Consider the following 26,832-nt stretch of genomic DNA (forward strand, 5'->3'; position numbering starts at 1 on the left):
ATATATAATCTTGACCCAGGTCATGAATCCACACCAACAGATTTATCTAAAATATATATTTACAAGAAAGCAGTGCTAAACGTGGATTCTTGTTCAGCTGATCTTTGGCATCCAGTTGTTTGGAAATACTTTAATCGGTATATACGCTTTAACTTACTAACAGCCAAAATACAGAAAAATATAAGTAGAGAAGAGCTGGTAAAACAATTTGCAGTTTCCTCGATTATTGATCATTATGTCAACTATTACTTAGTAATCTAAAGAATATTTTTCTTACGTACCTCCTTAGCGGATGCTCCTATCCCGGACTGTGCTTGTTTAGCCTTGGCAATCGCTTCCTGCTGTTCCTTATTTCGCAAAGCCTCTTCGATTTCGTTTCGGCTTCTTCGCCCCCTACGTCGTTTGGCGGCAGGCTGATCTTCACTTGAGCTTGCTTCGTTAGCTCTGCAAACAAAAGTGCAAAGTTGTCCAAAGCATTCAGCGATACCTTGCAATGTGGATGTAAAATAAACTTGTAAATATTGCCAGATATCGATCAATAAAATATAATTGCTAGGCTGAGCCTCAGTGGCTTGCATACGTTTCCCTTTTTATTTATTTACTCGCGTCTTATGAGTAGGCACCTAAATTATACTAACTTTGTACTAGGTTTACATGCATTTAAGATAACAGATTATCGAAGATTTAACTTCTCCAATCAATTTGTTTACAGAATAGATCTACAAGTCTGATCTCTGAATAGTCATATGGAACCCTTGTTAACAGAAATCTATAAACGTGACTTGACAACCCCACCAAACATATAGAATACTTACCCGCGTTTTGGTGACTGAGGCTTTTGTTGGGATAATTCACCCGTCTCGGGAAGATTATGATAATGCTTAAGATGGCTTGCAAGGAGCTTCTCTTTACGAAAGCTTTTATTACAGTTTGGACGGGAACATTTAAATTCATTGTGGTCTTCATTAATCGTGAAGGCCTTCTTTGGAACAAGATCCTCTGCCTTCGTGACTACTTCGTAGGCCCAGCCAACCGGCGGTGCAGTGGTTGGTGGATTAACTGTGATCTGTGCCTCGGGCATAGGTCTCGTAGCCCTCGAATCTTTTGAATCGTGTAGTCGAGCCTTCCATAGTAAAAATATCGTTATTATCATGCTTCCTAGTAGTTACTTGAATAATACGACAGAATGCATAAAACAGCTGACTGACATCTAACGTAGGATAACAAGTATTACAAAATATACTTCACCTTATCATTCTGAGCAGATAGCGCGTCCTTGGTATCCTTTTCCTTTGAAGGTGAAAGTTCTTTTTCCTTTTCCTGGACTTGATCTATTGATTTTCTAGGAGTTCGTCGAATTCCTGCTCGGAACACTCCTCCAACCTAACAATTACGACAACAGACACATCGATAATTTCGAATGTACAACGATCAGTTACGAATACTATGGGCAACTGGCAATTAAACTTCGGTAACGCAGACCACTAATTATTATAACAATTATTATCCCATATTTGCGTTACGAACATTGCGTTACAGTATTATTTATTTAACCAATGGACCAACCTTCAGCTGTTGTCCTGATCGACGATTACCGATGAGGCCACTCAGTCTTCGCTGGGATGCACCACTGCTCGTCCGCGTAGTTGATCCACCTCCCGTGCGACTTTCCTTATTACTATTGCTGGGCTCCCTGCCGTTATCTTTATCCTTCGCAGTGTTATCAAATGATTGATTTTGGGCTGCTGCAGCTGTTGCTGCCGAGGCCGCCGCTGTTGTCGATCGTCGCTCACGTGGCGCCGCAGTTATTGCTGTACTGTTTTTGTCTTTCTCTTTTTCCTTGTCCCGATCTTTGTCCTTACTCTTGGTTTCATCTTCACTGGTAGGCGCTGACGGGACTGCCGAGCGCTTCTTCCGGGTCATCATCTGTCGTCGCCTTCCTCGAATATTTCTGCTTTCTGTAAATACAGTAGTAATCGAATTGCTTTTGTTCATGACATTGATCAAATCGGTTTTCGTAGATGTAAAAGGGGCCGCAGAAAACGGCTAGGCCAACGATACCACGAAATATGTCACCGTCACCGTTGGCGTATTGTTCTTTCTGCTATTCGTTCATAATCTCAGCGACCAGAAAAAGCGGCTACCACAAAATCTATCCATAGCAGTACATCAGTTGTATGCAGTCTAACCAATGCTGAGTAGCCGCAACAACAATCGGGCTACTGTTAAAGCGACTGGCCGCACGGCCATCAGGCGGCGCGGTGAGGCCAAACCAATGATGGCACGCGTGGAAGTGCATTCTTCTTTGTAACTGCAGATCTCTCTATGTATATATATGAGAGGGTAATATTTCATTTTGGCCAGCCTTCGGCATGAAGAATCTCACAACCTCTGACTAATGAATCTCTTTCGACTTCATTATTATGTAAGCCATGACGTGAGTGCACTTGACCTTGTAGCTACACGACCTTCATGTGTACGATCTTTCTGGCCTTTACCCATCCCCTCCTTTTACCTCCCTTTCTTTGAAAAGAGCCTGGCTGGTATTGTTACAGTTACAATTGCCGGCAGGTGGCGCTAGTTAAACTGTATTTGTTTTACCCTTAGTACTGATGACTATTAGGTATGGAGGCCGCTTGGCTTCTTTGCCAGCATAAAAATCACCTAGGAGCGAAAACAACAACAACAAACACGGAGCCCATCAGTAGAAAGGAAGGTTTGTCTTAGCTAGAGTTGACTGCTACCTGTAATTGACTCAACAGGCTACAGGAAAAGGGAAGAGTGGGCTCATGAAAAATACAGGTATCGGGTCGTACGATAAAACTGTGCAACTAAGTTCAACACTGACGAGATTAATCCACAATTTACAATGGTAATAGAATTTAGAAAATAAATCGCACAGCTGCAAAGCGGTAACGTAAGACAACAGCGAAGAATACAGTTCTCTCGCGACCCAGCAGAGCGCACATCCATAATGCACGCACGCGACGTTATAGGATGTTCATTGATCGAGTTTTAGCTAGGTAAATGGATGCAGAAGCCAGCAAGAAATGCAATAATGTGGGCATGCCATAAAAACTAAGCGAATGAATGCACAAGGCACGGCCAGACTGAGTTGTAAAATTCACAAATTGAAGGAGATAACAATGTCCTCATTGTAGCTCATAATAATCATTGTTGCGGCACAACTTTGAGGATTTTGTTACTATTTCTTAACAAAATCTGATCACAATTAACAATGAAAATTACGCCATTTTGAGTCACCGTTCATTTGGTCTCGTACTGCAGTGTTTATGATAGTTCTGAGAAAAGTGTCCAGTAGTAGTAGCACTGGTTAGCTAGTACTTTTTTTCAACCATTGGTGCACTATATGGATAGTATCCGACAGGTGTCGTTCGTAATCATGCAGGTATAAAGGTGCTGTTACTAGTTACTAAGTAACATTACCGTCGCTGTCGTAATAATCTAGATTCAAAAAAACGTTTACGCTTAACAAAGTTGATTAGAGATTACAAATGCCTTCTGTTCTTCGTTGACCCAGTGTCCAGCTGAAACAGGTTTAGCTTTAGCTTTAATTACTGGACACTACCGAATAAAAATAGTTTTTGTTGAGTTCAAATCTCTAACCGACTGGTGAGAAATAAGTAATCATACTTCGATCACGGAAGAAAAGGAACTTCGTAATAAATGTGCTTATATATTTAATGTATCAGGTTATAACATGAAGTCAGCGTAACGATCGTGGAAGTTTCATCTTATGGTTAACTTATTCAAGCTGTGTTACTGCTGACATCAGGACCGCAGCTGCGTTCGGTGAAAAGGAAGCAGCACAAGAGACGTGGACGCATACCTCGATCAATCCATCGGTCGTGTCGTGGACTCCAGCCCTCGAAATGCACCAAGACTCTGTCGGAATCTGTACGGATCACGCGAACTGGATACCATACGCCGGCCTCCTCAAGCTCCAAGCGACTGCCGACCTCTAGCTGAAACTATTAAACATTATAGAGGGAACAGTACAACGGCAACGGCACATCAGTATCTCAGAATGACGAATGTCCTTTGCTACAATAAGCCCATGAAGTGAACAGCTCTAAATCAGATAGAAAGTACTTTCTTGGATCATTTTGCTGACGAATAGAACTGCATTAATATACATACAACCTATTTGAAATGCAGACCTATACATAGGTCTGCATTTCAAATAGGTTATTTCAGCTTTTATTATATTTACATACATTGATGTAAGGTAAACCAATTAATGAAACATTAATAAAATTAGTGAAACATTAATCTCAACAAGAGCTAATTCCATAAGTCTTCCAGTTTTCGCAAATAAAATAATCTCATTAAAAACACTGATTTTTTCCCATTTTGTTTTATTTAATTATGTAGTATCGGCAAACCTAATAATTAATGTACTACGTATTATTCTGTTTTTCATTAACTCACTGAATACATTTGAATTCATGTTAAATTCAGTTTTCCCCGATAGCTAATTGCAAGGCGGTTTCACACCGATTAGGAGAATTTTTTTCGGAATAAAAGCACCAGCTTATTAACGTAGACCGCCAATTATAGACGAACATTGAAAATTGCACTGGCATTATGTTACTCCAGTTTTAAAAATATGTCCGATCATGCCAACCTATAATAATGACCTCCAGTAAATTAACTGTCCTTCTAGGCACATGCAAAATCGAAATAAGTTTAAAACTTCGAATAATGAAATTGTGTTATAACACACTTAAAAGCTAACGGTATCGCTATTTGTAGCTTTCTCAATACTGCAGCTCCTACCAGTAGATTGTCTGATATATCATAAGTCCTCGTGGCCTAATGGATAAGGCGTCTGACTTCGAATCAGAAGATTGCAGGTTCGAGTCCTGTCGAGGACGGTACTTTTTTATTTTTTGATATCTTACTTTTTTCGATAGTACTAAATAATAGGGATCAGGTACTACAATAATACTATACTATAATAATCCTACTAACTCTATACATAGTTTTCGAGATCATTTAATCATATGCAGTCAATGTGGTAGTCCCGTGTAGTAATTTTCCAATCAATGCGGGCCTTATATTAATCAGATTAACCTCTGCATTTCATTAATGAATTAAAAATACCATGAGATATAAGAAAAACGAGTGACGGCAATAAGCATAAATGCTAAGTTGCCTATTGCTCTCAAAGGTTTTCCGACAATATTACGCCCTACAAGCGGCCTGCACACTGAAGCATAAATACAATTACTGGGAGGGTGCTACCACTTGTTTCAAGTTTAAAAAATAGTCAGCTGTTTTCTTAAACCCTAACTTGTTTTTGTATAATATTCCTTTTTCATTGGGGGGGCATGACTGCGCGATGTTTGCTCTAACGGAAAGCATCTCCCCAGTATCGCTCGCTTGCGTTGCTCTATTGTGTTGTCGGAGCAGACCGCCGCCCGCCATTTCGGTACCCCCACCGAGACATACTCATCTAACTAGATACATGCGGATACGGCACGGCAGCCATGTGATCGTGGGGGTTGCGCTGGTTTAGTTACAATATTAACATTACCCGCTGTGCTGGCATTAGCCATAATAGCCAGACGGGCCTTCGTCAACAATATGTCCTAACTCGGCAGAACCATTTCTTACCCCCTGCTAGCGGCGTCTGCTGAGACGCACACGAATTTAGCGCTCATTAGAAGCGCTGGCAAAAGAAACAAACCAACGAGATGATGAGATGTTCCTATGATGATTTCTGTAACAGTACAGGTAATGAAAACTGTAGGACTAGTGCAATTGTGGATCAGATACCTACCCTTGGCGCTAACATCCGGCCGCGGGCTTCACTTTCTATATTTCACACACCAGATAAGATCACCGACTCCCTATTGTAGAAGGTGGTTGTTGTTGTTGCTGTTGTTGTTGTCGCCGCCGCCGCCGCCGTCGTCGTCGTTGTCGTCGTCGTTGTTGTTGGCGTTGTCGTTGTTGTTGTTGTTGTTGTTGTGCGCATACACTGCCGAGAAGACATGGCCGGATAGCCGCAGTTGCTGGGTAAGTGGCCGCTGACGGTGGTCAATCGAGACGGCCGCAGCGTTGACAACGAAACAGCAGTGGTGATCGCAGTAGCAAATAGGGTGACACTGGCAAACGAAGAATCAGCACCAGCAACAGAAACAGTTCACGAAACAAAACGACAACCAGAAACGGTTTTCTCTTTCTGAATCTTTCTGCGTGGTGTACAATAAACGACGTATAACAACACGCTGTCGACACGTTCACACATTAGCTGGCCGTCGCTTCGCAGAGGGTGATTCCACTTGATTGCGCACAATCAGACACACTTATCCAAACAAGAACAAGCACAGCAAGTATCGCGAGCTCAATATACGACGAAACGGTACGAACGCTGATAGATAATCGGGGTTGTTATTACTTTTGATATAACTTTTGATGTGATCTTGTCGACCTACCTACCGCCAGCCAGCATCCAGTTCGCAGGACGCACTACACTGCACAGGTAGCTCCTATGTCCCACAGTTTCGCAGAGCTGGCGCTCATGGAACGGAGCGCGAAACGCACACCATTGTCGGTCGGCGCCAGCAGCGGCGGTGGCGGCAGGCAAATCGAGGCGAAAGACGACAACAATAATAATAACAGCAGAGCGTACAGCAAAGCAGCAGAACGGGCAACCAACACAGGCACCGGACAGGCCGTTCTTCTATTCCCGTGAAGTCTCTCGATCGTCCCCCAGCTCACAGGGGCTTCCTAGATGGCGCTCAAGCAACTAGATGGTCACTGCATTCTACACGTAGCTAACAAGTGTGTTACGCTACTACCAGAAATGCTGCTGCTGCTGCTGCTGTTGTTGTTGTTGTTGTTGTTATGGTTGTTGTAAGTGTCGTCTGCTAGGCCCGGTTCTAGAGCTTCATTCGCAATAAATGAACGCATCGGGTAACGCTTACAGCCGAGTGGAGCAATATACATTGGCGGCACCGAAGGCTAAACTCAAAATATTTTCGAACTTTTTTTGGCCGGATAGTTACAATCCTAAAATACTGTTTATTAGTGGCTCTGTTGACATTTAATAAAATCATGCGAAGAATTTTAAATTTTATGAGCATTTATGTATGTTTGAGGCCTTTGAATTAAACAAAAAAAAACTTTTGAAATGGGCTTAACGCAGCCAGGAAGTCTCGAGATGAAAAGATTTTTTCTCAGTATTGAAGAGTTCAGTACTTGTCTGTGCAGGCGTATTTTGCGTACTCGAACATTTACCGTGCATCCTACCTTTAACTGTAGATCTACTAACGATAATAACTAAACTGTTGGTAAATTTATTTATACTTCATGGGTCATTCGGAAATAATCTGGTCCATGAAAGCAACGGTCTTAATGACTTTAATGTATATTGACCGCGTCTTACGTAGGCGCTTCTAGCGAACTCATGCTTAAAGTAACGAGGCTCGAAATCAGCCCCGTTATGCGTTTGCCCTTTGCGTGCAACGAAGCTCTAATTGCGAAGTTCTTCCTAGTAGCATGAAAAGACAAATTTGTAGATGCTTCGTCATATTATTAAAAAGCAAAGATAGAAGCAAAGCCATTAATAGTCTGTTGAATATATTTGTGTGCATACGTATAGTTTCTCTCAGTTTAGACTGTGTACAAACATAGTTAGGTTGTTCGTTTATTATTTCGACATTACGTGTTACAGAAATTCGATCCAAATTGTGCCAATAACGTACATAAAATTGCCATTCAGTTACAATGTTCCAGAGTGCTGCTTCAATCGAGATTGCAGTTCCTACCTTCTCACCTGCTCCGTTATTTCTACGACTTAATCACAGGAGTTTCACTCGACCCGTGAAAAAATTGCTCTTCTTATTTCAGAATTAAAATATTCATAAACATCTAAAAATACGATAAACGTAATTTAGTTGTGGTACCTCATAGCAGAAAAGGCGGGTGTCTTTTTTAATCGTAACAGCACATGAGCAATTCAATAAGGAAGGAGCCGAGATCTCAAATCTTCTCTGACGGAACTCAAAACCCTCATGAATGTACGTTCGCCAATTAGAATCATAATGCAATAATTTATAGGCCATTTTAATTCATAGGGAAAATTTGCTGTCCACTTCTAGACATTACGATATGAACACATGCCTCATATAGAGACATTTATATAAAACAAATTTGCTGACGCGCGGGAAGTGTTTGGTCGAACGCTGCAGATAGTGGCAGTTCTGTTAAGACAATCACTGCACCTCTATGCCTTGATGCGAATTCTTCTGTCTGATAGTCTTCGCGGCAACTGCCGCTAATCTGAGACAGTTATACGTATAATATTCTAATCATAATACGACTGTTAGTTCCGTAGACAATAAATGAAAACAGTAGAGGCGTCCGTTATATTGCATGCAGAGTGTCTCTTACATAGCGTAAACGGTTTGAAACGTAAGTTGAAAAAATAGTTGTCGTCGAAAAGCAGAAACTTTTCAATTTCCCGCCCCGAGATTTGTGTTTGGCTTATAGCTGGTAACCAGACAGTTCCAGCTGGCGGTCAGCTTAACCAAATGGTGATCATGATCTTTATGTTATCGTATCTAAATCTACATATAAGAATGGTGAGTTTATGTAATTTGTACATCAAGTCAATCCGTCACAAACCACAACCAGCTCTAAGATCTTCGTATCTCTATTAGGCTACCACAATTTTTAATCTTAAAAGTAATTTAGAAACAACTGTGTTATCATTTAATGAAAGCCACTACTGATCTCTTTGGGCACATTCGTATCTTCTTGCAACTTCTACCTTCTAACAGTATAGCGATATAGACAAACATTTTTAATACGACTCTATAAAACGAAAATTACTAGAAAATCCAGTCGAGGAACAAATCCAGCCTTCTATTAAGCATTCTGACTTTGGCGGGCAATCAGACTGTCGGCTGGCAAAAAGCATCAAGTCAAGCGCCTACTTTGGCTCCAATTCGAATCAGCCCTTAAGCCTAATCAAGTTCGATCGTAGTTTTCTTAACTAATAAATATATTCTTTGGTAAACAAAACTAATTTTTAGTAACTTTTGTGTACTAATCGGTGCCTGTTAGAAATAGGTTACGAAAAAGGACGTTATACTTTCGAAAATTACCCTCCTCTCCAAGCTGATGTAAGCCTAACGAAGTTTGGCCATCGAGACAGGGCGTTGCTTGGTCCGGAACAGGTACCACCTGGAGAGCTGCAAAGGGAGCCTGGTCGTCTGAAACACAAATTCGGTCATCATGACGGACTCGGCGGTGCCAGCGGAGCAGCAAAGCGATATTGAGAACAAGGAGGCCACCCAGGACCAACAGCCAAAAAAAGTTATCGGTAAGTTTTGCGTATTTTCTTAAAAAAATTCAAAGTTTCGGCTGTTTGATAGCCGCCGGCTACCTAGGACTCGTGCAGTCCCATAGAATAGCATTAGCGTTCTTTCAACCACCATTTTTATATGGGAGACTCCTCAGAACAACGAAGCGGCGATCTTGCTGCTGTTACTATGAGTCGGGCAATTTATGCGATATACGAAATTGCATGCATTTGTTACTGCGATTATAACGTTCGATAGAACTTAGCGTTCAGTTCTTAAGACTTGTCCCTTCAGTGTATTCTCCTAATTCCCCGGTGTTCTCCATAGATTTGCCGCTCGTTGAGGTCTATGTTTGTATGTTTCTATCTATCTGTTCATGTATATATATATATATATATATATGTGGATGTGTCTTAATAGAAAAGCGGGCGTTCAGGTGACGCCTTGGGCTTGCTTGGGAGTTAGCCTTGGTACCAACTTCGCGCCATTGTGTCCAGGCAGAATACCCACAACCACTGAAACGCTGAATCGCTTGATACACGATAGGCTCAAAGTCAATGAACCTCTTGGGGCACTAGTCCCCATCAAGTGTGTATTACCTTGAATAGTATTAGAGGGCGGCGAGAGACTTCGGCGCCGAATTTACTTTCCATTCCTTTATTCCTGGCTTGTTCGTAGGGGGCTAACTGCTCTTTTTTTGTAAACATGCCCAGGACTCGTCTTTCGTCAATGTATTCCGCCCTTTCATGTCACGGAATGCGCGTGTTTGTTAAGCGATGATCTACGTAATACCGGTAGTAGCGACAGTAGCAGCATGCGTGACACTACGGTGTTCGGTCAGAGTCCAACATTCATTTTCATTTTGTAAAAACTAGGGCTGATTGACTGTTCTGTTTGATATACAGCTGCGGTATCTCTCATATCAAGTGAGATACGTATAGTCTGTTCATAGTGGATCTTGTACTACTTTGCTTTTACCAAAATGTGACTGTACACCTATAAATCATACAGATTGCACGCTGTGGCTCAATTGCAATGGCCGCAATTCACAGTCCATAACGAAGAGTGTCGACTCTTCGCGTATGTGAGGCTGCTACCACTGTCCAGCCATCGAATTGAGCACTGATCACCACGTGTCCCAGCTGTGCGCGTACCTCCTCAGTGCCGGCTGCTTATCTAACTCGGTCGCAGAGGAGGTTGATATTGCAGTGGCGATGGCTACATATTAGAAGCACAGCTTGTTCATACAGACACCGTGTCATCATCGCTAAACTCGTTCATTGGATCTTCGTCACGCTACCGTTCCGTTCTATTTCCAGGAGTCTGCTTTTGACGGCGCAGCGGCTGGCGTTGCTGTGTCGTGCGTGGCGGTGATGATGATTCGTTTAGCTCATAGTTAAGAGCTCGAGGGAGGAGGATCCGCGTTTGTAAGCACGATGTTACCATAGCGTGCTAATGCCACTCCGGCCCATGAGTTGTCGCGTTATTGAACATGCGCGGGATAGAGGGAGGGCAGTAATCGAACCATAGTAGGTAACTAATGACACGCACGCGGTTTGGATTTGGTCGTTCGCTTGGTGATAGCGGCGCTTTACATTTGACTTCATGGTCTCAATAGGGGGACATTGATTAGAATCCAATGTCTTTTTGTGTGGCTACCCTCTGGCGTTGTATAATAGATCTGACGATATGAGTTACTAACCTTAGTCGCCGGAATTACTTTCTGTATTATGGTTTATTCGAGGTTAGATGTAGTATATCTGAGAGCATAATGGGGCCGAAATTATTGAAACCAGCCAACGAATGGTGGTGCTGCGATCTCTTGCCTCGAACTGTGCCGCTTTTAGTTGTGCTGTTACAATGTGAACGGCTGTTAGAAACAAACTGACTACTGAATATAAAAAACCTCTTTAAAAAAATGTAGTAACAATGAGAGGCGCCGGTTTAGCTTCAGCAATTGTCGACATGAACGCTTAAATAGTGACAAGTAGTAAAAAATGATGTAATCTGTTGGTGATGATAATAATAGTTGCGACAGTGATGTACCTATCCATTGACTGACTCGGGCTCGTCACGGTTGGACCCTGCGCTAGTGTTTGAAAAAATTTGATTTGGTTACTGTTACTGTTATCGCTGTTTTGTCTTCACTATGGCTGTTGCTGCTAACATCGCTCTAGCTGGTATCATCATCATCAGCGCTGCCAGCGACAAAAGAATAATCATCTTCTCTTGCATTTTGTCGTTTGCCCGCTGCTTGTTAACTTTTCTGGCTCCCTGATTATTATTACGATGCTATGGGTTTGCGGCCAATACCTCCCGTCAGCATGAACATTATTAACAACCTCTCGTAGAACGCCGCGGCGGCGGTGGCGAAATCGACAGCGTGATCTGATATTGCCATTGTCACTCTCTGTCTGCCGGTGCTACGAACAGCTGTGAGCCATGTAGCTGGCTAAGCGGTGCTGAATGAAGCAGAGAACATGGCACCGTTGGTCCTCAGCCGATCTAGCGTGGCGTGGCCTGGCCTGGTCTGGTCTGGTTTGCTAAGGTTCGTGCCGCTGAGCGTCTGATGACTAAAAGTGAAATGGTATAGGTAGTCTATAGTGCATTTGGGTTAGGAAGTAATGATAGTTAGTACCAGTTGCTGTGCTGCCGGCTACTGGCAAGCCTGTTGATGTTCGTTCTGCGAACGACACCGCTGCCGATGGAAGTATGGCGGTATTCGTAAAGAAGAAATAGCTAGGGCGCTAACACTTACTGACCCCAAACGGTTACAATGCGAATAGCTACAGCGTTCTATAGCTGAAGATATCTAATGGGTTAGTGCCACCCGAACGGTTATAGGTAATTGTAATAGACAACGAAAAGGCGGCGCGAGGGAATGATTTCCGGCTTTACAGCTTTTGCTTGAAGGGAACGCAAACCCGAGATATCGCTTCATTTGGATTATTCTGTGCAAAACTGTTCTTGGTTTACTTTTTTATTGAATCCTACTGTGGTTAAGCTATTAATGTAACCTATCGAAAGTCCTGAGTAGTTCAGAATGCAGGCAAAGTCTTCGTTGTGAGTGCAGATATTACGTATAATTCATTCATTCGTGTAAAAGCGTATGTAACGGATCTGTCCACGAATCGTTCCCTAAGTTACCTACACCTCTGACGTCGTTTGAAACGGAACCTCGAAGCCATAACTAAAATCTTCGATAGTAAGGTCATAGCATCTTAACACACATAGTTAAGTTAACACACATAAGGTTAGGGAAATACGCTTTAAATTGTTAAATCGAAAACATCTACATCGTATCAAAAAAGCTTGTGTTTGGCCTGCCCCAATTCGTAACACGCGGGAATTTCATGGTACCATCTGTTATAATGTCGAGTTTGTTGTGTGGTATCCACATGAGACCAAAAAAAAAGCCAGACGATATACTAAACCAATCCTCAACAGGTTCTAGGATGATATCGTCATCAGTTGGCAGTTGCAACTTCTTGGATTCGATGAAATCTTGATGAAAACATGCTCCCCTAAAACGCACTAACTAAGTTGCCCAATGAATCTAGCGGCGATTGTTGCCAGCAGTGGGCATTTCAGGCGTTTTTTGGTTACGGGTCAATCCTGACATAGTGCGCAGTTGATGGTGACGTGAGATGCCGCCACACAGTGGCCATGAATAATGGCAACAATTGTACTGGCAGCGGTAATCAGCTTTTGTAGCTCTATTTTGTTACAGAATAGCTGCAGCTGTAGTTGTTGCTGCGGCTGCAGCTGCAGCAGAAGCAACTGTGATTAAAGATGGAAACCAGAGCATGAAAGGGAAGTTGCTTGTCGACGATTGTGGCTATTTGGTCGCTGGAGGACGGCATGCCACTTGTTCATTCTTCAGGAAGAGTGATTTCACTCCAGGTAAACGCTGCTACTGCCGCCGCGATTATTTTTGTGATCGAGTCGGTAACGTTGCAACATGGAACGTGCAAAAAAATAAGAGAAGTCGTAACAGAAGCGCCACCTATAAGGGTATGATCACTGAGGGGAAGGGGGGAGGGGGCTGGTAGAAGCAACAGACGACGGGAGAAAACTTTACCAGTTGGTCGGTTTGGGTCTGTTTGTAAGCCGTTCAGTGGGCTACGTTGAAGTTGGTTTGGGTCTGTGTGTAAACCATTCAATGGGCTACGTTGAAGTTGCCACTGGCGAACACAGCATCTGCTACTACTATATTCCTATTGCTTCGTCCTACTTCTTCGATGGGAGGCTGTAGTTCCTACCGTTTTTGTTTCGTGTGTCTGTGTGTGTGGTGCTAAGTATAGCGCAATATAGGTTGGAAAATAGCAGTGGCGGCTGAAGCACTGGCCAGCTTTGCCGACGCCATGCCAATGCTGTCACTACAAAGATGTAGCTTGTTGCTACAACTAATGTAACTATAGCAACGTAATTATCATTTCGATATGACTGCTATTTACTGCATGAACGTTTTTCTATGACGATTCAGACGTCAGCTGCCTCCATAGTTTCATGCATAGGCGTGATAAACGCAATTGTGCTAGTAAAGCTGAAAGTAAACACTCTGCGTTATCAAAGTTCTGCACAAACGGCAACTTCGACGACAAGCGAAAAACAGCGCAAGAAGTGTTTAAGACGCATAATATTAATGAGCATTTACAGCTGTTGTTTATCCATGTCCATTGCGGACATCGCTTCGAACTAACGGGCCCGTTTGATCATTTGTTCGTTTTGTTATTGACTCTTCTACTCCTTCGTTTAGTCATCCGTTCGCTGACCCCATCTGCGTCTCGTATACTTTTCTAATCGACGAAGCGGATCTGTTTTGTCGACATATCGAAGTTACGAACACGTCAAGTGTTGCCTATTAGCTTTAAGCAGGCTCCACCTGTCAGGGAAAGGAGTTACCATAGGTATGTGGACTGAACCGTCTTGTCCCGCCTCTTTGTAAAAAATTGTAATTGAAATCTTAAGGTTTTTTTAGTCCGACTCCGATTTTCTTCGATTTTCTTCATGTCCCGATTGTTGAAATTTAGAGAGATCAGTAGTTTGCGCACGGCAAAATTAACTTATTGTTGCCAAAGGGCGTTTGATTAAGAAATCTCAATAACCTAAGTTATGGTCTCCGCGGGTTAAAAGACAGGTTCCTCCTGGAGACAAACAATGCTACTGACTCAATATAAAATCCGAAATATAGCATGGTTAAGACTGGTTTCTTTTAAGCGAAATCGTAGTGTTTATTTTGCATTTCCCGTTTCTTGGACTTTTGAATTTGTTTAGCGGAGCGCGTCCGCGGCACGGTGAAATGGTTCAACGTGAAGAACGGCTATGGCTTCATCAATCGAAGCGATACCAAGGAGGACATCTTCGTCCACCAGACGGCCATCATGAAGAACAATCCGCAAAAGGCAGTTCGCTCTGTGGGCGAAGGTGAAGATGTAGAATTCGATGTTGTCCTCGGAGAAAAGGGCAACGAGGCATCAAATGTTACTGGACCGGACGGTGCCCCGGTCCAGGGCAGTCCGTACGCGGCTAATCGTCGCAGTGGCGGAGGTAACGGTGGTGGGGGACAGGGCTTCCGTGGCGGCCAGGGCGGAAGATACTCGCAAAGGCGTCGAGGTCCGCCAAGGGATCGACGGGGCCAGGGCAAAGGTGATGACAAAGAAGAAGGCTACGAAGACGACGACGGTGGCGACCGACAGTCTGCGCCTAACCGTCGCTCTGGCGGAACCCGTGGCGGACGCGGAGGCGGTGGAGGCCGTGGTGGTTTCCGCTCTAGCGGCATGAGGCCCGTTCCACGAAGGCGACGTGATGATGATGATGGCGAAGGCGACGCGCCGCGAAGGTAATGTGCTGCAGCTGTTAAGTTTCTTGCCATTTATTGTCGGTACGTTTGATTTAGCTTTTGTAGCTACATTTCCTATTATATGGTCGTGATATTGATATAACATTTAGCCGTAACTCGCATGAAGTCATATTCTTAGCATGAATCGTCTCACGTCTTCGCCTCCTTTTCTCTTAAGATAACCTTACTGCGGTCACTAATGTTTGAGCTTCAGACCACATCTGCAATTGATATTTTTATGATCACTGGAATTGTTGTGATACCCGCAGAAACTGTTAATTTCGCACCATCAAATAATCCCGGCAAATGATTACAGGGATGGTGGCGGCCGCGGAGGCGCTCGTCGTGGTGGCGGCGGGGGTGGCTATGGAAGTGGCGGCGGCGGCGGCTACGGAGGTGGCGGTCGCGGCGGTGGTGGTGGTGGCGGAAACCGAAGACCACCGACCAGGAGGCCCCCCCGCTCCGATAACGAGAACGACTACGATGGAGGTTAGTAACACGTAACTTCCAATCATTCCAAGGAATGTATCGGCAATACATTGATTAGATAAGATATACTCAATATGCATCGGAAACAGAAAATTCATACTCAGGACACAGGTCACTGTGGTCTAGCGACCTTGGAAACTATCAGTGAACCGAATGGTGTATGGTGTTCAATAGTGATGGGGAAGCATCTAAGGGGTTAACGCGCAACGACGTAAGGTTCGCTACTGAGGATACGTCGAATAGGAAGCTTGTTGTCCGCAGCAAGGACTATCAATTACTGTCATTAGATAGTGGCTCATAATCAATGCTGTCATAATCAACTGACCACCCTCAAGGTCGTCACCCCCCCCCCCTGTGTACGTGTGAGGCAGTGTGTGGTAGATACTAAACGTTTTTACAATGTGTTTTGGCTTCGCTCACTTTGTACTCGGTATCACCCTATTTCTTATCGTTTTTTTTTACTAAATTGTGTATCTTCTACAGAGTTCCTAATGGGCTTTCTCAAGAATACGCCTGAAGAAATAAGCTACTGCTATACTATGAGTACTAACCTCAGCCGTCGATGTACTCGTTGCTGTGTACGCTATGGCCATCCAGCTTTGCCAGGAAGGTCCGGAATTGGTCTTAAGAGGCCAGCCGCTTCTTCTCCCATTATTGCTTTTGATCTTGGTTTGGTTTGCCGCGTTCTTCGTTTTCCTCTCCACTGAAATTGTTCGTAGCGTAAATTCGTTAAATTTTTCGTGTTGTTGATTTTGTTTTGTTTTCCGTTCTGTTTTTTGGCTCTCTCCTCTTGTGTGTGTATCTCTGAGAAGGTAGAGACGGCAGGTATGTCAATGATGCCGAGAATCAACAACAAGCTACCGAATAGCTAAGCGACCCCCCGCCAAGGCCCATGCGATTCAGAGGGCCGCAACCAATGAAACGAGAGTGAGACCACAGAGAGAAAGCTATCTTTGACGCGCCTTTGATGTGGCGTGCCCATGGTGTTGAGCCGTACGCGTAAAAATACGATTGTGTCAAGGCCGCTCCGCTGTGACATCCTCTCGTCTGGTCACTCAGCCTACTCTGACCACCCGATGATTGATGACTATTAATGACGATGGTGATGATGGCGATAAAAAAAATATGATGATTATCACGACATGTATTATAAAAGGAAAAGTCTCACGAAAAATAGATTTGCATGGGGGAAACCAACGAAATACCAAATTACCGCCTCTATTCGAGCTATTTAAATAATCCGACAATCGTAACGGCTATTACACACGACTACCGTTAATTATCCCTGTCCGCTATTTCTAAAACCGAATAACGTTATCATTGTGATAAGAGATCCAGTGAGGTTGGCATGTCTGCAATCATGCAAACAGCGATACAGTATACACCGAAGGGGGGTGGTACGTAGAAAAAGGAGGGGTACGCAGAGATCGCTGTTGCGTGTTTTCATACCTAATGGGATGACCTGTGTTAATAGGTCTGTTTGCGTATGAAAGTGCCGTCAACTGATATGCCAAGTGGGTTATAAGGGTACATTAACAAACTTTTTACTTTAATATAAATCAGCAGGGGTAGCAACAATGACGGGTGCAACCCGGAGATATCTACCAACAGTGTCACTGTATTACTTGGAGCTTGTGACACGCCAGTGGACTACGAGTTAGCTAAACACAGCTTAATTTACATAAGAACAAAAGGAACAGCATTGAATTGCTGCAAATGTGCACAATACAATGCAATGCATTATCCATTATTATGCAATCTAACTTAAAACGAAATACAAAACTTAGTTTTTTTGCAAGCACAGTTCGTCTCTGCTGTGGTTGCTTCTCGCAGTGACTGATCATCATCATCGCCATGTGACAAGTTGTCTGTTAGGTGTTCTGTCATGGGTTTACAATGTGTTCTCCCATAAAAGAGGAAACGCAAATAAAAAGTACAACGGCCAAAACTTCTACAATTATTTACACAACTCCATCGATCACCACCGAGTATCACCATCAACTATTTTCTTATTACTACTAATACACGATTACCATCACACGGACACTGCAATATCCTGGTAACCTGAAGCGCACGGCGCGAAAATTTAAATTTAATGAAATAGTCAAAACAGCAAACACAAATGGTGTTAGGTGCTTAGAGAAGCACACACGATTTGTGCAGCGCAACCTGAGCAATTTTCGACGGACACATAAAGGCTTCTGATTGATGGATTGATAATCATAGCGGTGACTGGAAATGCGCAGCGGTATTCCGTCCTCGTCGGCGGTCGTCAAACGCAACAGTTGCGTGCGCCCCTCGTGTTCAAAGCGTCGTCAATAAAGGGGGCGCCATGCTGGCCTAGTTTTTTTTATCGCATCACATAATCGATTCGTATTCTCGACAACATGCGATTTATTTGAGCAAGCAAAGAAAAAACAATTATCAAGCGGAAAAATGTTAACTTTTATTAATACCTGGAATCAACCAGATGCGAAATCTTTGCCAGCAAACGTCTATAATGATGTACTTAAACAAAGACTCAGAGAACAGTACTTTTTATTACCACTATTTACGTAAATATCAAAATAGAAACCAATAATGAGCCTCAATAACGATTGCGAGCGTGAATGTGGATCAAGCGGAGTGAGCGTGTGCGTGGGGCCCAGGCTAACCACGAGCGTGCCTTAGTTTTTATTTTATACGTTTACACTACGGGTTCACCATTGTGTATATATTGTGATAGATACTTCTGCAATAGCTCTTCTTGACGAAATACAACTTCGTTTATATGCATTTTATTCCTTTTTTATACCTAACAACAGTTGTGACGTGTGAACGCGGAGGTAGGAACTCCGGAAGGTTTCCTGGTTATTATACTCAACAGTTTCGCCTTTGCCCATCTAGGAAGTGCAACGGCAGAAAGATAGAGCATTTTGATAAGCAAAATTGGATTAGTTACAAAAATTTTATAACATAAACTATTTGTGAACTGACACAATTCTCAATTCATGTACGTGTTTGCATTTGGTTCCTGTTAATACGACTTCGATCAAAAAAATAAGCAATTTGTTGCAAAACGATCAATAAAAAAACATTTCGCATAAAAACAAAGAAATTTAAATGAGTATTTTGGACCACGGTCTTTTCGATTCTTTATTAAAAAAGCCGTTTCCGATGATATATCGTCCTTAATTAGAGATAATACTTATAAAAGTGAATAAACAATTGTTGGAACAATGAACATCTACGTACTCTGGATTATTTCTTAGGTTATTATTAATTGGTATGTGTAGATGTTGATATACGTAGCAAGTAATAAAGGTCCAATACAATCTGGCTCTAATATGGTCTGGCTAACCAAAAAATTCAGGCTCAAATAGGCGACTTAATGAAGGTGGGGTTTCCCTTATGTACACAGCAATCATCGTTGACCTTTGAAAGTTTTCAGCTGTAATTTTGCATCAGTATAACTTATAAAATATTTTATAATTGTTTTGATGATTATTAGAAAATATATCATACAGATTAGTATATAAGCATATAGTTGGAGTTACTCGCAGTGCTAAAGTCACCTATGATTACAAAATGCAAGTACTTTTATAAATGATGCCTGTGGTACATCAATCGATAGTGTGTCTGTCCCCTTCTGCCGGTAGCGCTGTGGACTTAAAACAAGAAGATCCCCACTATATGTATAATATGATATATATATATGATGCCTGGTGGTCATAATTATCTTCGTTATAGAATATGGTTTCTAAAAAAAAATGTATCTTAAGCTTCATCGTTATATTCATACATAAACCTATGTACGCGCATGTTCTGCGATCCTCATCGCTTTCGATTGTTCGTTAATACTGCTAATATTATTAGTGTAAGAAGTGTGGCCTTGTCGTTGATCCTTGTCTATAGCTTGCGGTGTTCTTGTGTTCTCCATTGTATTTGTTTCGTGTACTTTGGCGTTCGTATCATGACGAATTGCAGGAAGCGACCGTGACCGAGATCGCGATGATGGTGACAGGCCACCGCGACGTGGCGGCCGAGGAGGTGGCGGAGGCCCACGCCGGGGTGGTGGTGGCGCTCCCCGCTCCGGAGGTTACGGCGGTGGCAACGGAGGCGGTGGACGACCATCTGGACGTGGCGGCGGTGGACGAGGCCCGCCTCGTGGACGTGGAGGCCCAAAGGATCACAACGGCGATGCCGGCGACAACTAGTTGAGGGGGCAGACGAAGCAGTAGATCAGCGTAGTGGTGTGTGGCCAGCCCCGATCGTCCAGTTCGGTGCATTCGACGATAAACAGAGACGCAAAGACGAGAAAAGATCAATTCTATTACTACTAGCGAACAAGCACCACTTGGCGGTCAGAGGATGGATGCCACCGGAGGCATTCGGGTGCATCGGGCAGGTAGTACGCCGAACGCGCAGCTTGTCACCTCTGTTGTCGTCGGAACAGCATTTCCTTGGCGATCCCTTGGTTGTTGAAGACAGGGCAAAATCAAGCACAGAATATAATAACGAGGAACGACGGTAATAACAGCAACATTAACAATAATTCTAACATCAGCAGCAGCAACAACAGAAATCAATTTCACCATAATTTCAACATCCACCTAATTCACACGGAAACGACACCGAGAAAACTGACTGGTCGAAGCCAAATGACTTGGAAGAAACGAGTTCAAAGAACAGGACTAAACAACGAGTGGATCGGACAAATAAAAGAATATGGCAATGGCGCATTCAGTGAAAATGAAGAACGACAGGAAAAAAGGAGGTATAGATGCTTAGCATGAAGCAGGAATATAGAATGAAGAAAGCAGAAAGGTGATGATTCAGTGATAAAACAGAAGATTTAGTTCTGCATGCCCCCACGAACACGAGATGACCAATCAAATAAGAATCCACAAATGGATAGACTGAGCGATCAATGATGAATAAAATGGCCCTGATTTGTCAGGACGTCAACACTTTCACAGGGCTAGTGCCGTCATTTTGCACACATCGGCAATGTGAATAGCGACGATGCGACAAACGTGACCGCCTTTTTTAAAGACGCAAACGGAATTTTTCGAAATACATCGAGCGAACAATGATCGTTCAATCTGTCCATGCACCGATATCCCCCGGGTCCAATCAAGCAACAAAGAAAAAATAACAAACACCACCGTATTATTACTTATTACCAACTTGCTGCATACTTGTACACCAGTAGAAGCTGTTTGACGCATACATATTACTACAACTCATATCTGTGCGTATCGTAATATGGGGGTTACTTAACTGACTGCCAGGTATACCCCTTCCCCCCTCCCAAAGCTGACAGCTAGAAAGAAACGAAAAACTTAACATTCATTGCTGAATAACAAAAAAAAAAAAACAAACATCGATGCTATCTACTTTAAGAAATGGAATAGCTGAACAAAAGCTGAGTTGGCTCGTATCAGGAGCTCAATTATCAACGTTGGACAGGGCATGCAACCACGCTAGTGCCATAATGATGACGGTTGATGATAATAGTTACAACAGTAACAAAAACAGAAAGCGTTGTGTATACCGTATAGCAAATGTCAAATATAAGAATAGTTCAACAAATGTCGATATTGAGGAAGAGAGACAATGCTCTATGAACACTACTGCAACAATCATTACCCTCAAATTGATACATTACCGCAAATCGAAAATACGATATAACTTCTACACTTACAACGCTGCCGACATTTCGAAGTCTCATGTATGTCAACTCATCATGGCTTCCCTCCCACGGACTGATACGCGAACACCTGAGCTGGTTGACAGTAGAGATGTTTTATAAAATCTAAGCCGAGTATATAAACACGAGTAGTAACGATAAGAATATATATACGTGACAACGTTCAAACCCGCGCCGCGCCGGGTGACGTCCCTGTGCACTAGACAAACTATTCGTTTGTGTAGCACGTTACTTGCCGAGTTGGCTGGTATGATGTCCGCCATGGCTGTACTGTAAGCCAATGGCGGGTGACAACAACGGAACGTAGCGTGCAACAAACAATAACCAGTAATCGCATCAAAAATAGCCCGCGCATCGGATAACAATTTAAAATGCCGAGCAAACTGCCTCCACTACTATACATGTCCTCTATGTCACACCATGTTAATCGTAGCGGGCAACAAATAACAATAATACGAAAATAGATTTATAAGCAGCAGCAGCAACAAGCAAAACAGATATGTGTCACCAACTTACCATGAAAACGTCCTAGACAAAACGAAGAAACAAATGTAATTACGATATCAAATACAATGTCCATCCTCTGCCTAAGCTCCAGCTTACAACTATCAGATATACCTGTAATTACTGCTATCACGACTAATGGTGATATCATAAATCTTACTATATTGAGCACCACAAACCAGTGATGTTAAGCTATACCAAGCGTATCAGAACACATCTGTCAATGTGCTATTGAGATAATACTGCTGCAGCAGCAGCAAATAATAATATCTAACTATATATCGAAACAAACAGGAGCCAAACCGCGGCAGCGTGCAAACTACTACTATCCTATTATCATGTAAGGAGTATCGCACATTAAATCTTTGTTACAGTAGCGCCGTGCGATCCGCCGCTTCGCAGAGTTGAACCTAGCAGACGAAAAAGAAGCCGTATGCCGCTGTTACCGCCGAAAAATAAACGTTTCGACAGCGTTCGGGGCTCGTCAACGGCGTTATCTAGGCACCTTCCTATTTTCGCCCCAAAGGCGGTTTATATCAACAACATGCTTGAATATATCGACCCGCGCACTTGGCTAAGGCTCCATTTAGACAACCAGAGAGTGATCTAGCGGTGAACAGAAGAGGGAAATTTTGTCGTGAGATAAATCACATGTCAGTCGAGACTTCGGATTAGGCGTTCATTAGAAGGTTGAGAAGGGTGATGAACACAATGAGCCGCTTTGCTAGCCTATAAGGATCTGGCGTGTCTCACTTGCATGGTAATGACGAATTGACCTATCTGTTAACGTATCGCTGCCCGCTCGCTAGTCGTCAAGAATATACGAATGTGGCAAACAACATTGACCTTAAAACTAAACTAACTTCGCATGGAACTCTGCGACGGCATCGCCGTAGGGAATAAAGACAAGTAAGACCTATTAGCCCGATCAACAGACAGTCAGTCACTACAAGAACATGTAATACAAGATATACATACATTAATGATTACGCTGATAATGATGGTAATATCGAAGGAGCCAGTGAAATGTCTCTTTATAGAAATCAGCCCATGATGATGCAAACATGTACGCGCTGCGCGCACGCCCGCTGAGGACCTTTAACGCTATGAAGAAATACTGCAATCGACAAATGATGAGAGCACTAAAAAAATTACTGCGAAGTTGAATAGCGCACGATTCCCAATAACCGATCGGAAGATGACGCACAGAATGATACATTGGATTTGATACTAATATCTGGCAATCATTATATATTTGCATAGTTATTGCATGTTCTTTATGCTCAGTGTGATCCCGGATCTTGCTTCTGGCGTTGTCTAGGGTTTTACCTCCGAACTAGGCTGGCTAGCTGGCTAGTGCATATTCGAGAAGTCGACAGTCCGACAGTGCGTCCTCAGCGGGCGAAGGCCGCTCCTAACTGCAACAGGACAGAAGCATCTATTGTACCACGCGATAGCCAAACAAGAAACAGAACAAGCCACACAACAAGCTAAGCAGCCACTTAATATCGAGTACCGCCCGCACACCCGCCGAGACCGCGTCAAAACCCGTTGCCCGTCAACCCAGTTCGCTGACAATTGCCGTACGGTAACCGTCTGGTAGGACACTGTGCATCCGCGTCTGTATGGCGTAGCTTGTGCTCGCGATGCCATCGGTTTTGCCGCGGCGTCGAACCGGCGAAGGGCCGACGGGCGGGGTGCTGACCGGGTGTTACAACTTCACCATCAAATATACAATAAATAAAAACGATGTAAGGCAAGCGCATCCCAACAAAAGGTAACCATGTTCCCAGAAAGGTCGTGATGAACAGACAAACCGAGAACTTTGATCTCCCTTTGGTATGTACGCGGTTTCCGGAGGCGCGCGGGCCCAGACCTGGCCGCCCTCTGCCGCCGATAAAGTAGGACAAAACAACTATCGATAAACTATACGAAACATACAGATTCTACTACAGAAGACACCAATCTACAGGCTCTCCTTTTAAACGATGATGATTGTGATGGTGAAGATGATCCGGACCAAGCAGCAGCAACAGAAGCTTAAAGCAAATGACGACTGTGAAGATACCAACGGACCAAGCGATTTTAGGTGCGGCGACAGGCCAGTTGGAGGGAACCTAACGGAAGCCTCCTGCCTATCCTGATTGCTCTCCACCAGGAACGGCATCATACATCATCTATTTAGCTCTTCCAAACGACCGGCAAAAGATGGGAAAACCTGCGTACGCCGTGAGCGCGCGCCGGCGAACCGACCGCAAATGCATTCAGACCAAAGACAGAGTATTCGAAGAGAACAAGTCAGTAACCGACTGACTTAGCTTACGTACAGGTAACCAGCCAACAGCGAGTCTCACAGAACAACTACCATGGTAAAATCAAGAGATGCTATTGCTACTTCTGGCCCATGAAAAAACCGAGGCATACAGGCACAACCTATTTGTAGTGTGATAGTGGCGATGCCCTTCGCTAGCCACCGTTGCAGTCAGTAGTCGTGAAGTACAAACAAGCTTACCGAGTGAGTTTCACCTCTTGTAGACCTCTCCACACAGATCGAACAGCAGCAACAAAACAGCAAGCAACAGCCCAACCAAGAAATAGCGAGGATCGTTCTAAGCTTTCCCACATATTCGAACGACAACAGAAAACCCAACAGGACCTTTTAATCAACAGCGTATGGCGATGGTAATGACTAAGCAGCAACAATGATCGACGCCCGAATACAGAACGCGGACGAAAACACGATAAGGTCTTCGACTTCGTGAAGAACCGGATGCGCTTGCCTTGATCAATCAACTATTGAAAAAAATTACAAACAAATAATAACGTACTGTACGTAACGTAACCACCCTACCAACAAACAATCAACCTATTGCTATCAAACAGTGTAAACAAACAGACTTAAGAAACAAAAAGGTATAAAAACGCAACGGTAATAATCGTCAATGTCACATAAAGAGGAAACAAAAAAAATACACACAATCAAAAGTCTCGAATCTTCTGATGGATAATCAAAACACCGCATCAATAAATGCCAATATCGAGAAAGATAACGAAGAAAATCTTTAAGTCTTCAATAAGGAAAACAATCGAGGAAAATTACGTTAATAGACTGATTCAATCAAATCGCTTTGATCTCATCTATTTGGTAACTGACAGAATTGATTATTCTATTATACTGAATACTGCGATATCAATTCAATACTCGTAAAATGATACATCGTAGTTTACCAATAACAGTAAACTATAATAACGGTTTCGGTATAGTCTCTCTCGCATGGTTATCTATTATGTATTTTATCATGAACCATAATAATAATCTACATATTTTATGCGTCATATCGTATGTTCGCGTGTCTGTGTTTAGATAGACGGGCGGCCAATACCTCTCGTTGCCACGGCGCCCACGCGCTAACGAGCCGCTTTCACAGTTTTCATCCGATATTGGCTGACTCCCCCTGCCAAGGTTCCCTGTAAAGCTTATATATATATATATATATATATATATATATATGAGGGAGTGCCAGCTGTCGGAGAACGCCGTCTGCTGAGTCGATTATCTTGTAGACGGAAGACGATTGCTCGAACGAGAGCTGTCCCGTACCCACCTATACGCGTCGTACTTATTTTGCACGCACTTGGGATTTAGACTGGGAAACACAACGCAGAACAGCAGGTCCGGACTCCAGCAAAACAGCAGCAGATACCAAGCAAAAATAACCATATATAATTTACCGAGAGAGACAGTTAACAAGGGTACCAGGAATATATCTGTGGGTTGTTGGGGCTGCGTCTTCTTCAACACAACATACTTGGGAACTTCGACACTTCCGCTTTAATATACTCTTCGAACATCAACTCAACGATTAAGCAGGGAAGTCTGAGCAGGCACAGGATATCCATAGATGGCAAAGCCACTCACATCTTCGAATGAGCAACACCAATTAAGCAAAATATAACCAAGTGTGTTATGAATACGATAACAATAAGATCACCAACAATTCAGACAAGAGCGTCAATACTAACGAACCTAATGTCGAGGCTCCCTGTAAGAGAACGTGATAGCAACAACAAAATACCGATTTAATAAAACAAAAACATAACAAAAGTTGATTTAGAAAAGGAAGTGGTCGAGCTTGTTGATGCTGAAGAGGATGCAGGTGACCGCGACAGCCAACGCCTATAAAACTCTGAAATACATAGAGCAATGCAAATTAATAAAAAAAACTGTTACAGAATATATATTTCTCGCAACTACCAATCAATATACCATACGAATCTAAAACCCACAGTAAAAATGAACATCACAAGCATCAAACGCAAAAGCCGAACGAATAGCAATTGAACTATTCTATTGTTGAGCGACGCGAAAGATGCCGTCAAGACAACTACACGCAGATATTAACCAAACGAAACAACTTACGACGACAACAACAACAGGTCATCTCACGCAACAACAACAACAACAACAACAAAATGAGCAAGAGTTAAAAACGACCAGCAACACCTTTGACAAAAAACTGAAAAATGAAAAATAAATGTTTGCATTTCCGGAACGCGGCTCCCTTCCAAACAAGTTTCTAAGGGGCACAAGTATGGAAAAGCAGTTTATTTTCGAAAATCAAGCGTTTTCATTAGTATTACTGATACAGATAATAATTTTATCTTTGAACAAGAAACGTTGCGTAGGCCTATTAAATATATGTGATACAAACAAAAAAAACGTTTAAATTCGTTACCCCTATAAAAATTGCAATCTCATTTTTTGCATGCTGAAAACTTGGACAGAATTTTTTTTATAAAACTGTGTAACAAAAATCTGTCGTTGCCAAATTTTTCTTTGTAGATTTTATCAAATAATATTGTTTTATAATATAGTTCTATAATATAATAGTAGATTTTTTAACCAAAACAAGAGTACGATTTAACGATTTCAATACGCCTCTTTTATTGGTATAAACTACACCACTGAA

The 26,832-nt window shown here is 42.9% G+C and overlaps 3 protein-coding genes and 1 non-coding gene across 10 annotated transcripts in view; 3 read left to right on the top strand and 1 right to left on the bottom strand.

The window, feature by feature from the left end:
• Positions 1–4,362, top strand: part of LOC111269790 (bone morphogenetic protein 1) — a 16,052-nt gene extending 11,690 nt beyond the window's left edge. For 4 of the 5 annotated variants that reach the window (XR_015314690.1, XR_015314691.1, XR_015314693.1 and 1 more), the window contains one exon: positions 3,714–4,362. The gene's annotated coding sequence lies outside the window, so the exon portion shown is untranslated. The remainder of the gene's footprint in view (positions 1–3,713) is intronic. The other variant, XR_015314692.1, reaches the window with a different exon arrangement.
• Positions 1–6,889, bottom strand: part of LOC111269789 (uncharacterized) — an 11,553-nt gene extending 4,664 nt beyond the window's left edge. The window contains exons 1-6 of the mRNA XM_022849613.2: positions 5,807–6,889; positions 3,851–3,992; positions 1,567–1,958; positions 1,249–1,383; positions 816–1,123; positions 282–444 (exon numbers count right to left, since the gene is read on the bottom strand). Coding sequence (XP_022705348.1) covers positions 282–444; positions 816–1,123; positions 1,249–1,383; positions 1,567–1,958; positions 3,851–3,992; positions 5,807–5,821 — 1,155 coding nt within the window. The 5' untranslated portion in view covers positions 5,822–6,889. The remainder of the gene's footprint in view (positions 1–281; positions 445–815; positions 1,124–1,248; positions 1,384–1,566; positions 1,959–3,850; positions 3,993–5,806) is intronic.
• Positions 4,826–4,898, top strand: TRNAR-UCG (transfer RNA arginine (anticodon UCG)). The gene has a single exon. It is a non-coding gene; the product is annotated as a tRNA-Arg (tRNA).
• A 2,263-nt stretch (positions 6,890–9,152) lies between the features above and the next one.
• yps (Y-box binding protein ypsilon schachtel) lies at positions 9,153–26,480 on the top strand. 3 transcript variants are annotated; one of them, XM_022849617.2, is made up of 5 exons: positions 9,153–9,355; positions 14,613–15,177; positions 15,494–15,666; positions 16,150–16,276; positions 16,479–18,895. In XM_022849617.2, the coding sequence occupies exons 1-5, from the start codon at positions 9,268–9,270 to the stop codon at positions 16,480–16,482; spliced, it is 957 nt and encodes a 318-aa protein (XP_022705352.1). In that variant the 5' UTR covers positions 9,153–9,267; the 3' UTR covers positions 16,483–18,895. The 3 variants fall into 3 exon arrangements, with proteins under 3 accessions (XP_022705352.1, XP_022705351.1, XP_022705353.1); XM_022849616.2 differs by lacking the exons at positions 16,150–16,276; positions 16,479–18,895 and adding an exon at positions 19,633–26,480 and having other exon boundaries at positions 9,158–9,355; XM_022849618.2 differs by lacking the exon at positions 16,150–16,276 and having other exon boundaries at positions 9,162–9,355.
• The last annotated feature ends 352 nt before the right edge of the window (positions 26,481–26,832 follow it).

Source organism: Varroa jacobsoni, unplaced genomic scaffold (assembly GCF_002532875.2).
Source record: "Varroa jacobsoni isolate VJ856 unplaced genomic scaffold, vjacob_1.0 scaffold_1414, whole genome shotgun sequence".
Classification (NCBI taxonomy): domain Eukaryota; kingdom Metazoa; phylum Arthropoda; class Arachnida; order Mesostigmata; family Varroidae; genus Varroa; species Varroa jacobsoni.

What these genes read in the sequence shown, in the direction of transcription:
- yps (XM_022849616.2), top strand. Translation starts at nt 9,268, where the DNA reads ATGACGGACTCGGCGGTGCCAGCGGAGCAGCAAAGCGATATTGAGAAC. An exon ending in GAAGGCGACGCGCCGCGAAG is followed by an intron (nt 15,178 to 15,493) that starts GTAATGTGCTGC and finishes AAATGATTACAG; the next exon opens with GGATGGTGGCGGCCGCGGAG. An exon ending in CGAGAACGACTACGATGGAG is followed by an intron (nt 15,667 to 19,632) that starts GTTAGTAACACG and finishes GACGAATTGCAG; the next exon opens with GAAGCGACCGTGACCGAGAT.